Source organism: Tetrao urogallus (assembly GCF_951394365.1).
Source record: "Tetrao urogallus genome assembly, chromosome: 6".
Taxonomy (NCBI): Eukaryota; Metazoa; Chordata; class Aves; order Galliformes; family Phasianidae; genus Tetrao; species Tetrao urogallus.
Window position 1 is genome coordinate 8,635,329 of NC_136819.1, and position 16,309 is coordinate 8,651,637.

Sequence of the window (16,309 nt, forward strand, 5' to 3'; positions counted from 1 at the left end):
TGCTTGATCATCATCGCCTCCAAACCCTCAGAAGTAGTCCCATTGAGGTCTATGGGTTGCAACAAGCTTTATGTTAGAGGATCCCTTGTGAAACTTGTCTGTTCCTCTTTGTCAGACTGAGAGAGAAAACATCTGTCTCCTTTCAAAGGACAAATGTTTAACATGGCTTGAAAAAAAAATAAAGAGTTTGTTTGTTTGTTTGTTCTTCTGCTGCATTAACTATTCTTGTGTGCATATTGTCCAAATCTGCTTGAAGTGACTGGTTCCCAGTGTAATTGGCTTTTGCTGGTAAGAAGTTGGTGGACTCAGTGCATAAGTCTTCCCTGCTTGCAGCCAAAAGCAGGTTGTGCAGCTAATGCCAGTTAAAACAATAAGCCTTTTAGTCTCGCTAATAGGAGGATACTGTAATGGAAAGTTTCTTTATTTTATGCTGGTCAGAGCATCACAAGCGACAGTCAAGGGATAGTTGTTGCTGAAGTTCCAAAATAGCAGTGGAAAAAATATAAATAATTCATTTTATTCTTCCTCTTCTTGAAGTATTAGTAAGTTTGGCGTATTTTTCTGGGAATATGAGATAGTTATCTTATTTGCTGCTATGGTAACAAAATATGCACTTATCTAGCTATGGTCCACTGTGACTGAATGCTTTATCTAGTGGCTTTATCTATGTTAATGTTCAACAATTACAGGATTCTGGCAATCATTTAGGCTGGATTATTACACGTGGAATTTTTTTTATTTCTATATAATTTGCCGTCCTTCTGTTGGTGGCTTTTTTGTTGTTCTTTTGTCTCTTTTTAGATTTGACAACTTGAAAGCTCGTAGCAGTTAAATCAACATGTAGTATTCCTCTGTGCGAAGAATCCTTTTTTGCTGGAGGAACAGATTTTCACATGTTGGCAAACTGATGCTTCTTGTTAACATCTAATTCTTTTCTTTGTGCAGAAGAACTCAAAGAGAAACTAAAGAAGTATGTTGATGAAGTGAATGCCCGTAAGCCTGGTTTCATCAAGGTTGTCCGACACAACAAACAAGAGGGGCTGATTAGATCTCGAGTCAGTGGATGGAGAGTAGCCACAGCACCGGTAGTTGCTCTCTTTGATGCCCATGTGGAATTCAATGTGGGATGGTATGTGTCTGCTTGTACCTTCTTTAAAGAAGGCACGTTTCTAAGCACTATTTATAAATTACTAAATGCTATTTCTCTTGCACATAAAGGGTGAGCTTGCATTCTGATACTTCTAATAAAAAGTTTCAGAGGTGGGCATATTCAAGAAAAATGCATTTGTGCTATGTAATGTAATCTAGATATATATATTTTTTCAGTGTGCTATCTAGAGGTGTAATTACAATGTATTTAACTCTATGGGAAAATTGCATGCTAAGTGAGCACCTTTTTCCTGTATCTGAAATATCTGTATTATGTATTGCTGCATTTTTTCTTATAAATAAGCGGTAAATGGTAATTTTGGCATGAAGAAGCTGAGAAAGGTGGGCTAGTTACAGATATGAGGGATATGTCTGCAGTTAGAAGCAGCACACTTATGACTCAGGTTTTGCTCCTCTGTGTTTCTTGAGTTCTCTTCATATCTCAGGGCAATATTTTAAATTGTTCTCAGGAAACAGAAAATGCTTAACATTTGTGTAGCTTCCAAATATCCAAATAATGGCCTGTAAAACTACTGAGAAAAAATTCTATTTTCTATGCCTTGGCTTTTCAGAAATCAGCTCCCTCCAGTAATGCCCTTTATGGGCAAAGGACTGAAGGAAATTGACCTCCTTTTAATAAAAAAATAATGTTTCTTCTATGTTCTACAGTGTAAGCATAGATATGTCATTTTTCTCAACATTGCTGCTCTGTGCAACAGTAGCACGTAGCTAAAAAATATATTTGAGCTTGTTTGAGCCAGGCATAATATCTTTGTTTTTTTCTTGAGTTAAAAAGATTGTAAAAAGGCAGGAAGTGCTGTCCATAGGATAAATCTATTATTAACTCTGATCTTCATGCCCTTGATAATACTGAAAGCCTGAAATTATTGTTACTTGGTAGCGAGTATGTAAATGCTCTGTAGTATGCAGATGGTAATTTCTTCAGTTCTCCAGCTAACAATGATAATAACAGGGCATCCTAGATAAAACTGTGCAGTGTGTTATTTTGGGGCAGATCTTACTCTGCCCCATCTCCATTTCAGAGCAAAGAGAGCTCTGAATGGCTTTCTGAAATGCACAGTGTAAATTGGTATGTCCAACAGTGCTATCCTTCTACTGACATAGTCATCTTTTTCTTTTTCTTTTCTTTCCTTTTTTAGGGCTGAACCAGTGCTCTCTAGGATAAAGGAAAACAGAAAAAGGGTCATTTCTCCATCATTTGATAACATTAAGTATGATAATTTTGAAATAGAAGAATATCCCCTCTCAGCACAAGGGTTTGACTGGGAGCTATGGTGTCGTTACCTGAACCCTCCTAAGTCATGGTGGAAACTGGAGAACACAACTGCTCCAATAAGGTAATGTGCAACTGTGACCCAGATTAGTGTACCACAGGAAATGCTCATCTAGATGTGACAGATGGTGAGTGGTCTCAGCTATGTAATAAGTTTACTGACTGTAATATTAAATTAGATGATGTCCTTGAGCTGTCCTCTTTTGCATTTCTCCTTGTCTCCCTACACGTTCATTAAGAAAACTTTTATCAGGAGATCTTTTAAAATAGGTTTCATTGTTATTAGCATGGGGTAAATACTTAGTCAAAGTGAAAGAGTAGACTTGAATGCTCAGCAGCCCTTCAGTCTCCAAATGTTGTCTACTAATTTAGTGGTAATGGGCCAGTAATGACATTTTCTTTGCAAATGGATTATGTAACAGAGTCTTTCTAACAGCTGTATTCTTCATAGTACTGCCACACAGCTTTATAGCTTTGTTACGTCATAGGAGTTAATTCTCATTGACCGACAACATGTTATGAGTGACTTATTAAATCCTTACTTTGATACACTCCACCTCTGTATTTGCTTTTCGTTTCTGGAGTCAGGCCAACAGAGAACAATACTTTTATCTCTGGAAGGAGGATAGACACCTCTGAATCATCTCTGCATCTCTGTTGTCTAGGCATTCATATCAAGGAGATCATTAGTACCTGTACTGTAGCTCTCTGCAGAATGAAAGGATGAAGACTGATTTCACCAGCTGCAAAGCAGAACCTTAAATGGCAGTGGCTGCATGAGGGATTCATCACTAGCAACTTATTCCACACAGTCTGTACAAGGGATATCTTTGATCCAGCAGTTCTGTCTTTTCAAACAAACATCTCTTTTTGGGAGTTGTTGGCTTAGACACACTGAACTGCTTTGACCCAGCTGACGGTCATTTGAACAGGACTCGGAATTAAAAAGTAGTAGCCAAACATTCACAGGTTTGCCACAGTCATAAAGAGGTGGTAATTTCCACATCATTAGAAGTGTTTCATGTTTTAATGAACTGTGTTAGTAATATGAAAATACTTTGAAATTTTTCACTAATTCCTGGAGAGGCAAACATGTATTAACTATGATGATTCTTCAGGGAAAGGTGGTTATGCTCGATGAAGAGCAAATCTTCAGTTCCATTTTATCTTAAAGTTCTGTACTTTGTATTTTGGAGTAAAAGTCCTTTAAGAATACTGGATGTTTAGTTTGGTTTGGTTGGTTTTGTTTTTTTTCTTTTTTCCTAGCTCTTTCTTTCCCTTTCCCTGGAGCCTTTTTTTTTTTTTCCAGTGAGATACAGTATGTGCATGTGCTGGAAAACTTTTATTATTTTTTTTAAATCTACATGTATTCATGGTATCTGTCATGTCTTCAAATGTGCCTCTAGAATTATTTTAAAAAAAAGCAAGTATTCTGAAAAATACTTTAAAAACAAAAACAACAGTTAATTTCCTCATTTGTAAATATATCAGAAAGAATCTTTCTGATAGTTCAGATAGATCAGGTCAAGTTCTGATTGCTGTGAAGCATGGAAGCATGTACTATAGCACTTCAAATCAAAGGCAGAAACGTATATATTTCTGTAGAATTGTACAGATTGTGATTAAGACATCCTGTAAAGTGTTTGAAAGCAGATGAGTGCAGTTTGAGTGTTCCTAGTAAGTGGCAGGGTGTACTGCTGATTAATATCCTGTTGTTCTCAGAGTTTCAAATAGCTGCATAATAGTCAGAAAATACATTTTATTTCATGTCAATATGCATTATAAGGTAGGCAAACAAGTGAGAAGTCCACACTACCTGGCATTTTCTTCCTCTGCATTTCCTACAGGTGAAATTAAACTCGGCAGTTGAACTCTTACCTTCTTGATATTAGCTCTGCTTAGTAGAAGTTGGCTAATTCAGGTCGTGACCTAAATGAGCTTACAGGTTTGGTAAAGATACGTGACTTGTTTAGATTTGGTTCAGCACAATAGGCTGGTGTTACAGAATACTGGTAAGTTAGGCATTTCTTGATTCAGGATTGAAGCTGACCTGGAAGTTCCTATTCAAGCAATTACCTCTTCTTTAAAATATGCTTAAAGATAAATGTTTTCTTAAATGCGGATGAACTGCATTTCTGGCCAAACACACAAAACCATGCATCATTGGGTAGCCATGTTAATTATCACAGACAAGAAACTTGAGAACTTAGTGGAGGCAAACTGTTCCACATTTTGGTTACAATGTCTGATGCCCCATAAACAAAGCTGGGGCTCTTGGATCTAATACTGTGAGAACGTAAATCCTATGTGTTCTGGTGAATGTGTTTGTCCAGTCATTTTGAATCTGTTTTCCTTCAGTAGTGCTTATTTCACTATAGAGTCAAAGACATTGGAAGACAAAGCTGTAATTTCTTTGAGAAAAACCTCCCTAAGAATCTGACATGCTCTTGAACCCAGCAGTGATAAATTTAATCAATTTCTGAATAACGAAAATGTGTATTCTATCTGTTAATTTTGTTTTCTCCTGCTTTTTTCTTCCAGAAGTCCTGCATTAATTGGGTGCTTCATAGTAGACCGAGAATATTTCCAAGAGATTGGCTTACTAGATGAAGGCATGGAAGTATATGGAGGAGAGAATGTGGAACTTGGAATCAGGGTAAGAATTGTATCCACCTAACACTGGTAGCTTTCATTTAAAATACAATCAGATCTTCATTATGGGGCAGGGAAAAAAATGTGGAGTCATCAGTGTAGGGATGAATGCGTGCAAAAATGAAGTATAACTCAAAAGAGCAAAAGCTTGCATATTCTTTAAAAAGAGTTTATATGGTAAAGGATAGAAATACAGAAATGGGTGTTTTTTCATACAGCTGATAACTGAAATATGCAGGCATTTATGTCACATTCCCTCTGTAGGGGAATTGAAGGTATTCCTAAAATACTGAAGTTGCACAAGTGCGCATTTTCTTCTTCCATTTGTGTACTGCATGTAGTATTTCCTGTGATTTGTGTACCTCTTTTATCTCTCTTCACAACTAAATACCATCCAAAAATACAGTGCTGTTCCATTTGAGAATCTTTCAGGTTTTTTTGATACAAAAGAATTTCCTAGCTTGATAGGTGGTAATGAAAAATGGAATGATGTGTGTTATAAAAACTATATTCTAAATCCTTCTATTGAAATGTTAGTGGGCCATTGTATTTTGTGCATTTTGGTTACCAGAATAAAAACACATAATTATGTATTAGTAAAAAAAAAAAAAAAGAAACAAAAAAGAAAAAAAAAAAAGAAACTGTCTTTAAAAATCAATAATTTTCTGATAAGACTATGAGAAAAACAAACAAAAAAAAACCCCTCATTTTTACTTTTGGGTTTCTGCAATTCTGTTCCTACCACCTGTCAGAGATAAAATGATATTGCAAGAAGTGCAGGTACATTCTGTTACATTAGAGTACAGTTGTAAGGAGAGGGAGAGAGAAATGCAATACTGCTTCTTTTAATAACACCATTCTCTTGGCTGTGAGAGCCAGAGAGCCTTATTCTATTCCTGAAACCTGATTTCACAGCTCAGTGTTGCAATGAGTTGAAAATTAGTGTCACTTTGATTTTACTTTTCTTTTTTCAACTGACAAAACTAGTCTCCATGTGAGAGTAAGGAGTTATATCTGGTTCTGCATCGTGAGAAATATGTTATCTATTCTGCTATGCTTAGTCTTGCAGAAGTTGTTCTTGAAGAGTGCTTAGATAGACAAGACCAGGGAGACACAAATTTTTTCACATTTGAAACTTTGGAGTAGACTGGATCATTGGAATAAGGCCCGGCTCTGATTTCCTTATGGCTTTTTTCCCTGTCTCCAGCGAAGCAGTGCCTGACCTACATAAAATACTTTTATCTGTAACAGATTGTAATGTGCAAGGTAGCATAATGTATGCTGCCTCATCTAACTTTATCCTAACTTGGATCTGTGTTCCTGGCTCTATCAAAACAAATTTCCGAGCAGATATTTCAGCCGGTTATTACCAACTCTTCTTACAGTTCTCAGCATATCCTAGATAATACCAGGATGAGTGTAACTGTATAGTACAATATTAGAGCTTCTGAGAATCATTGTACTATTTCCTCTGTTGCTAAGCTTTATAAGCAAGCTCCTATCCTCAGTCACCTGCTTCTTCCTCCACTTCACTGGTATGTACCTGTGGCCATAACTGTTTCCTGACAAAATACAGATGACTGCTTAGAATGTCCTGCTGCAATGTCAGCAGCTGTGTCATTCACTTGCATCCCTAGCACTCACCCTTACTGGTGATCTCCTTTAAGTATGTCAGAAGGAGATTTCACACCTGTCTCTGCAGTACCAAATAATTACCTCTAGATTTTCTGTGCTGCTTTCAGAGGCAGAGCCTGCTATGAATCAATAAGGCAGTAGTTATTCAACAAAAACTATGTTGCAAGTACTTTATTAGTGCAAAAAATAATGTTTCCATTTTAAAGATGACGCTCTCAGTTTGCTCTGTCTGCTTCATTTTTCATCACTATTTTCTTTGTTTAAAAAACAACAAACCTCACCTTGTATTCTGGTGTGTGTTATACATTACCATGTAGGGGAGGGGAAGCAGACATCAAGTGTGCCCAAACTAGCCTGGTGTCTAGGCTGTCTGGCAAGTAGGATGATGCGCATTGCATTCTTTCATTTGATGGAGTAGATTTTTGTTTGTTTGTTTCCATGTTCCAAGTTTTCTAGCAGAATTCAAGCAGCCTGTTCCCTTTGCAGTACTTAGGTACAGGAAAGCAATTCCTTCATTGAGAAACTTTATGCAATAAGCGTATAAGAAAAGATATTTTCAGAATGAGGAAAGATAGCATTCAACTACAGAAACAGCAGCGAGAACAAGGATCATTTGAGCTACTTGTTTACCTTAAGCGTGTTAAGCTGAACAAAGTCCTTATAGTACTTTCATTCCAGAGGAAATAAAGCCACTGTTAGCCAAACTCAGGCATACCACCTAGAGCATCATGCGATTACAAGACTGCATAAGCCGATATCTCTGTGCCTATGTGCAGAGGCAAAGCCTTATTCTCCGTTTGCTTTTTTGGCAGCTGTATCTTCAACAATGTGAGATAAGATTTAATCTCCTGACTGAGATTCTTCTGAGAAGCAAAGGCTACTTACTCAGGATGTCTTTTCATTATATAGGAGAGATCACTTACTGTGTCTTCTGAAATCTTGAAATGGTTTGTTTTCAGTTGAACTAGCAGAGTTTTCACTGTATAGGGCTAGGAATCTGATCCTGATGCAGTGGAGACTTTTTTTAATTTTATTGCATGAGCATATGCATCCCAACTAGTGGGAACTGAATCTAAAGCATTGGTTGCTGATAAGCAGTAACAAGACATAGAAAATAGGTGTTAGAGTGGAGGATTATTCACTTATTTCTGATGTGAATTAGTTCCTCCTCTCAGCAGTATTCATCTCTAATTTGGAGTATTAACTTGTAAGGTTTTTACCTTGTCTATGGCATTGTAATAGTTTTTGTAAGATATTAAACATATATAATCTAATGTTAATAGAATTCCATTTCCTTGAATTGAAAAATTACTTCAAAACAGGAATGTGTTTTGAATCTTAGAAGCAGCACAGTATTTTCTTCTCAAGCAGATATTTTCTTGCAAAGCTATTTATTTGATCCGTAAGAAAACAAAGGCAGGCTGTTTGATGCAAGACTTGGCAGCATCCTTTTGAACCGCTCAGTCGCTTACTCACTCAGTCTGAGATTACTGAAAGATTCATTTACTGTGTTTATTTGTGATCATTTGCAATTAAATGGACTTAAGTTTTCTTCTAAGGGACGAGATTAAATTTGGACGGTGAGATGGAATCACATTGCTTATTTAAGAGAAGAAATGTCAATTTATAGCAGAAACAAAGTGTGAGTATAAGGCTGCGATTTATAATCTTTATGTAGGCTCTCCTTCAGGCTGTGTTTGGACTTGCATTACTTGCAAATAGAAGCTTCTACATAGTGGCCTCTACAAATCCATTGCAATCAATTAGATGTATTCAGTTAGATCCCACACTGGGTGGTTCAGGAATAGTTTTCAGCAGGCATCTTAGAGGCCTGTCACAGTTTCTACAGATACCAGCAGAAGATTTCCTATCAAGAGCAAGCCTGCAGCAATCATTTTGTCTTTTAAAGCAACCTACATGTCTGATGGAGCTTCCAAATGCTCTGTTATGACAAACATTTTTTTAGGAACAAATACAGTGATTTGCCTCAGGTCACATACTAAGTCATCATCAGAGTTGAGGGAATGTAAGCTCGGGCTTTGAGTAATTATGTGTGCGAGGAAGACTTTGTGCATGCAGATGAACTTATGTTCACAGGAATGTAATGGCTTTGTTAAATGGGTAAAAGAAAATTTTGTTAGAGTGTAATAGCTCTTTAATGGAAAAGGAATAGGTCTTTCTCCCACTGAAAGATATATCAAGACTCTGCATCAGATGACCTAGAGGGAAAATTGCATTTATAGTTCAAACTGATTACGGCACTCTACTTGAATTTATAAGTTGGATTTGTTATAAAATAGCATTATAATAAATATACCTTCTTAATTAGCTGTTGGTCTAAATGTTTGTTTGTTGAGCTAAAGTGAAGCTGATCCTGATGCTTTTTCTGGGAGTAGAAAACTAAAGGAGAGAGACTTATGGACAGAGAAGTAGGAATGAGTTTTTTGACTAGAAAATGTTCCAGAATTCTTTGGGGTATTGGCTATGTAATATGGTCCCTTTATTGCAGAGCAAGAACATTAGAAGCCTGTCACACCATTACCCAATCCATTTTTTTCTAAATGCCTGTGGTGACTTCCTCTTTATGTTTTTCTGTTTATTGCAAGGTGATTGAGCTCTAACTAGATTTATCTAATTGTTTTCCCTTTTTGAAATTTCCCCTGCATCCCCTTCTGGGATCATAATGATAGACTGCTGGCTAGTTGGCCCATTCTACCTTTCTGTGCCTAAAAGCCTATTGCTTGTTTACATTTTCAATCATTTCCAAACCAAAGTATTTGTGTACCCTTATGGTTTTTCACTTGAAATCTCTTTCTATTAATATGCTCTTGTAGAAGTGTTCTGTTTGATACTCATGAACGAGTGCAGATACTTGCATTTGCTCCCAAATATCTATATCTCAAAGCATTTTGAATTTTTCCTTCTTTTCTTAGAAGTTTCCAGCAATTTTACCTGTCAGTACTTTTAATATAGACCATGAATTATTATAAACATACTACATATAAATAGGTGTCAATTTCCATTAAGGAAAAGCTTTGCACAATGCATAAATCAGGCTGTAGTCTCAGCACATTAGAATTAAACAGCTCTGGTGTTTTATATTTCCTCCTCCTCCTTGCCCTCCTGTTGCTGTTAGGCTTGCACCACACCCCTGCTTGGCCTGTGCCAGCGCAGCCATCTGAAAGGCTGCACTGTATCCTGTCTATCTGAACACATGCAGTTCAGGGACAAGCTTCACATTTCAACTTTTTCATTTAACCGCAGGAATATGTTCCATGTTAATCAAGTCGTGTTTTGCCATGCTGCTTCACATACTGTCGTGTGAGGAAAGCTGGGGGGCGGGAATGCCAAGAGGTAAAAATAACTGGGAGGGAGCAGAAAAAGTTAGGAAAATTTTCATATGGCTGTGTTTACGTGGAGAGAGAGCAGCAGGGTTTGAATAGCATCCATTTTGTCCGTGCTGCTGGGTCCTTCCATGGCACTCCACAGAGCCATGTGGATATTTCCCCCAGTTCCCTTCAGAAAAATGAATCTAGATGTCCCCCATTCTTGCACTATCAGCTGCCATTACTTACTGTGGTCTTAAAGTCATGTTTTAAAATTGATTTCAATAAGTAGGCTGTAGCCCTTTTCACTGGGGAATGATTCACTTTACAGGAGAAGTCCTTAGTGTGTGATGTTGGATTCTGTTTAGTAATGTTGGGCTGGTGATGTGTGGAGGAGAGAACTGAGAAATACAGAAGGAAGAGCATTCTTAGTTGCTCCTTTTTGATAACGCTTAAATTTTCCTTTTGAAAATTGTGATTTTTCTTTACCTTTGCATTGGAAATGTATCAGAGAAATCTTTTGTTTTCATCCACTTTATAAATTAAAAGGAGAACATTATTAGACTGAACTCTGCAAGAAAAAGATCGTAAATACTAACCAAACTTTACTTATAAGGAGTAGCCAATGCTTTTCACAGCCCACCCTTTCACCAAGAGAAAAAAAAATTCTTGGCATTGCAGATAAGTGGAAGTACTTGCCTAGCACTCTGTATAACCAGTAGTGGCTTCTCATTGGTAAAGTTAATTTTGTTTTGGAAATGACCTCACCACATTAACATCCTGAATCCCAAGATGAAATAGACTAAAATTCTCTACTTTAGGGCTGCAGTTTGATCAGAAAAATAAATGGCCTCTATTGAGAATAAAGGAAGGAATTGCTTCTAAACTGTCTAGACAGGTGTCAGTTGGGACATCAACAAGAACTGATTTTTTTTTGTGGCTTTTTCTGTTTCTTTGTGTCAAGCCTCCTGTAAAATAGCTGATTTTTTTTTCCCCATATTTCTCATGAGCGCCCCAGCAGGTAACCTGCAACTACAGTATGTGTAATTATACACAGAGACTATTTCTGGTTTTCCAGTTGGATTTTTTTTTTTTTTTTTCCCTGAGGAAAGTGAAGGATTGATAAGAGCACCAGCTAATGTGTCGCACTGCTCTACCCTGTGAGGTAGGGGGAAGAGGCACTTGGAGATTTCTCACAGATGCCTTTTCACTCGTTGTGCCTGTGTGGCTGCACATTACTAGCTGAGCTTTAATATAGACATCTGGATGTTTTATGGAAGGAAATTGTTGTTTACAGTGGAATAGAAAGGAGTAAAACACTTCTAAGTCAATATACGCTTATAAATCAGTGTACTCAGGTCATATACAATTTAATCAGAGCATAATAAAGTAGCCTCATGAATATCTCTCTTTGCCTTATGTCACAGCATGGCGGAAGTAACATTTTAGCTGGTATTATTTCTTGGAATAATTTGAGAAGATGGTTTATTGTTGTTTTAAGGTGATTTGGGGGGTAGGGGGAGAAGGGGAATCTGCCTGGAATTTAATCTTTGTTGAGAGCTCTTAGTTCTGCAAGACTGAGTGAGTAATCTAATAGAATAAAGATTACAGAAAGACCTATGTTAGAGGACAAGGAATTGTACTGTAAAATAACTGGTTAGATGACCAAGATGGATTCAGTGAGGACCTAGGGTGTTTGGGTTGAAGCTGCAAAAGGCCAAATACTTTAAACATCACAGCACCTTCAGCTTGGTCTTCTGGTACTGATTACAAGTCTTCAGGATAATTGCAAGGTCAACAAGAGTGATCAAGCTGAGTGCAGCTGTGGTTGGTGAAAGAAAGGCAAAAACATTAGTGAAGGTTGGTGAGATATGTTGCTATGTGAATACCAGGCCAATGGGGACCTAGTTATTCAATTTGCTTTGTTTTAACCTGTTAGGGGGAAAAGTGATTTATTTGACTTTGTATTTTTGACATAAACTTGACAATGCTGTGATTTATGTCACATAATTACTGTGCCTGCCAATGAGATAGACAAATTTGAAATAGAACAGAATGAAACCTTACACCTTCAGTGACTCCTGAAGTGTTTTATCTCCTGTAGCAAGGCATAGAATAGCTTCCTGCAATTAACAAACAGCAACACAACGTAGGTAGTTTGACAATGCATGGTGAAAGTTTTACATCTCATGAGGATAAGTGCAAAATTAACCCCTGCAGAACAACAAAAATTTCTAAGAATATAATGAAATGATTAACTGGAAGGGGAAGAAAACAAATAATATAATATTGGAAAAAATCTTTACATTTTCAATTAGGCTCTTCTGTAAAGGCACTATTAATGTGAAATGAGGCTTATGAGACAAATATGGATGACTTCAAAAGTAAGATTGAAGGGAGTAATTTACATTTTACAAATTGAGAGTTTCTAGCTGGCTCTAGTTATGTTAAAGGGCTTTCTTTTATTTTCTTTTAAAAGTTCTTCTACATTATGGGGAGGGTACATTTTGTATTATCATCTTGGTTGTAGAAAAAAGCTGTCAGTGCACAAATGTATGTTTACCTGAAAATATGAGAGGGTTGTATGATGGTAAGTAGAAGAGTCTTGAAAAACCTCAAAGGGCTTCAGTAAAACAGCAGCAGTAATTTAAAAGAAGTCTTTCTCTGCAGTCTCAGATGTGCAACAATCTGCATATTGTTCTGAGATCGGCTGTAGGCAGTCACTTGAAATCATTACACCCCAATTTTCTGCTCTGCAGGAGTGTACACCAAGGACATGATTGTTTTCTCCAGCCCTTTCAGTGTCTAGAAGCTGGGAGTAAAACAGAAGCTTGGCTTGAGTAAGCAGTGTTTTTTCTTTTTCTTACTGTCCACCCATATTCCAATTTGTCACGTTCTGAGTTTATGTGACTCCGGAAAGGACTCTGCATTCAATTCTACTGCTAGGGCAGTCTTCTTTAATGAGAGCACCCTGTCTGGGTCCATTGGGATAAGCAAAAAGGTGCATGGTTTCTTGCTGAATTTGGGGAACGTTAACCAAAACTAAGAATACTAATTGTAACTACTGCAGTTATTTGGTGAACACTATCTTACTTCAATGGAGATGCACCTAAATAAACATTAATGTATTTCATACAAGCATAGTTTTTAGTTTTACAGGGACAGATGCCCAAACATACATAACAACCCAAAAACTTTCAGGGTCCAGTTCAAAGCCCACTGTATGCCACATGCACATGGATTTCAGTAGTTTGTATGTGACCATCCTCCCTATCCTGTCTACAGCCAGCTATCAGAGAACTAGCTATTAAGATACCAAAACGAATATGCAGACCCAAAACGTTCACAGACCCTGCTCATGGCATAGTAGTTTGTTTGTACTTGCCTGTAAAGCACTGACCTCATTATTGGCTGTTGGTAAATGATTAACAAGATTCACAACTACTTTTTGCATTAAATTGTCCCCCCAAACATATGTTAAAGGTAATTAGTGCCTTTTTTTTTTCCATAGTAATAATTAATTCACATGGACTATTTTTTTCTCCTTCAAGGCATCTGTGAGCTTTTTTAATTTCGTCTGTTGTGAACTTCACAGAAACTAGAAATTACTTTATCGTTTTGAGAAATCCCAACAAACTACTTAATTATTAAAAAATTTTGTTTGCGGTCAAAATGAAATGATGGTTTCAAACTAAGTCATATCATTTCTTAGAGAAGCTGCACGATCCGTGTAAATTTAGTGAGTGCAGTACATGCTAATAAACTGTTCAACATCATGTAGGATTTGTATTTTTATTAGATTAAGCTTCCACAACATGAAAAGAGCACTCAGTGATTAAAGAGAGAAAAAGAAACACTATTAACAGGGAAGTGCTATATCATTTTATAATGAAATACATATTAAATATTCAGGGGAAGAATCACCTTTGGAATTATAATTGTTTTGATTAAACATGCAATTTCAAATATGTTCAAGTGTAATTTAAAAGGATTTTCTAAAGGATATTAATTTAAAAACACAAGCACATCGAAATGTAGACTCTTTGTCTAGTAAAATATTTTACGGGAATGAATGAAATTTGTTTTAAAAGCTTTTGACCAGATTATTTTAGGCATGTGTAAGAATGTCATCTGCCTCTGGTCCATGCTGCAGGCCATGCAAATGCTGTCACTACTGCCATTATTTAGATGGAAATGGGTGAGGTGTGACAGCATAGTGATGTATAAGTGCTTACATCTTTAAAAATGCTTGAAGAATCAATTTGATGTGTTTCTGCTTCTGCCATTGTCCCACTTGTGCTATCCCACAGGAGTGCCACCTTCAGTCCCTTACATCTTCAGCAGGTGATGTGCTGTGCCACCAGCTGCTTCTCTTTGCAGTGCTTTACATCTCATCTGCATTCCTGACCCTTCTAATGCAAGGAATGTGTTTTCTGTTTGCTCTGTAGGGCTACTTGGTGCACATAAATTTACACAGATGTAGGGCCACAATTATAGTGCACGTGTGAATGTGTGATGTCAATAAATCAATAGTAAGCAGTGCTTAGAGCTGGAACAATCTCTGTGCATATACTGCAACAACTGAGCATTTAAAAGGGAGGTAGATTTCCACCTCCCTTTTTCAAATAGATTCTCTGCATTCTTTAATGTTCCTATTATATATATATATCTCACTCACTTTGTTTAGTTCAGGTCGTAGGCTCTGCTGATTTTAGTCTTTCAAGGTACTAAGTGTTAGAAGTCACCTTGGCACTGCTACTGTGCCTTCATACCTTGCATTTTGCTCTGGAATTTTGTTACCCTTTGGTAGTGATGACAGAATCCTTTTAAGTGGAAGAAACTCTGTAAGACCTTATTGAAGGTATTCCAAATACATGAACCTCCTTAGGAAATACAAGAATATACAGCTATTTCTCAGACAACCTTTTGGAAGTGAGCACTGAAGACATGCTGAAGGAAATTGTGTGTTCTTTAAAAGGAGTTTGTTCTTTTTCTAACAGAATTCTTTTTGCAAAGTACACCAACAGGAGCAGAAAACAAAGAAAATCTTCCAAAGGAAAGCAAGCTTTCTGCATTGCTGAGGCTTCAGCAATGATGTTAAGAGTATTTCCACAGAAATGCAGTCCATTGCATTTTGGTTTTGTTTGTTGTTTTTTTTTTTTTTTTAAGGAAAAAGCGCACAATTTTGCCAGGACTTTGTCTTAAGGCAAAGCTGAGCCCCCGTGGTATAGTTTGAAAACTGGTGCTTTTACAGAATGAAATGTGGATTGCCATTTACTGTATCAAGATGATAAAGCGTATATGTGTGTTTAGAGATTTACAGGATATTGAGACTATTGCCAACAGTTTCTTGATACCAAAGGTAAATGATCTTTGGTGCAACAGGAAAAAGTGCTACGTTTCTTTTTTAATCATTTAGGAAATTCAAGCTTCTTCCTACCAGTTTCTTTATGGATGGGTTTGTCATTAAGTATGTTACTGACTGCAGGGACATAACACTCAGAGGCAAAATGTTTTACTTCAAACCATTGCCTATTGTAAAACAAACCAAAAAGTCGTAAAAACTCTTTTATGTTTAGACTTTCTATTAAAGTCAATGATGCTAATCTGTAAAATAAATAAACACATAAAAGCCAAAGTACAATAATTTTAAACCTTTATTTATAGGCATTACATAAAATAACAGTGCTGGAGAATTGAAAAGGTGCTATTCAGTATGCTTAAAGCTTGAATACTAATTAGATTAATACTAATAAGTATTATTTAATACTAATAAGATTACTAATGGCAGCAAAAGAAAAGTTGTGGAATTCACAGGAAAAATGTGTGAAGGTGTGAGAGGTAGACCCCTCAGTTTCCATTCTTATTTCTTAACTTTAACAACAATCTTGTCTACAAGAATTTCATTAGATGAAATCTCACCACTATAAAAGGCTTTGTTCTGAACTGTCTTGAAGAAAATATATTTCTTAATACTAAAATATTTTTTTAAATAAAAAATTGTCTTTCACCAAAAGATGTTGGTTCAAATCAATTAATTAATTAATAAGCCCTGAGCTTGCAACTTTTGTTGTAAGACTTATACCTTTTCTGAATGTCTTGAAAAGTCTTCCACTCTTTGGATGGTTTCAACCACGTGTAATGTTCCCAGCTATTGTGTTGTAGCCACAAGAAAAGGAGAATGGAGATAGGAATGGTGAGATTGAATTGAGCAGTTGGTCTTAGCGAAGGAAGAATGAATTAATTGTTGTTC

The 16,309-nt window shown here is 36.7% G+C and overlaps 1 protein-coding gene across 2 annotated transcripts in view; it reads left to right on the forward strand.

Moving 5' to 3' along the window:
- The window catches only part of GALNT18 (polypeptide N-acetylgalactosaminyltransferase 18), a gene marked incomplete at both ends in the record, with an annotated part of 210,079 nt that overhangs the window by 143,131 nt on the left and 50,639 nt on the right, over positions 1-16,309 (forward strand). For both annotated transcript variants that reach the window (XM_079537234.1, XM_079537233.1), the window contains 3 exons: positions 946-1,129; positions 2,310-2,507; positions 4,985-5,099. In XM_079537234.1, the coding sequence (XP_079393360.1) occupies positions 946-1,129; positions 2,310-2,507; positions 4,985-5,099 (497 nt within the window). The remainder of the gene's footprint in view (positions 1-945; positions 1,130-2,309; positions 2,508-4,984; positions 5,100-16,309) is intronic.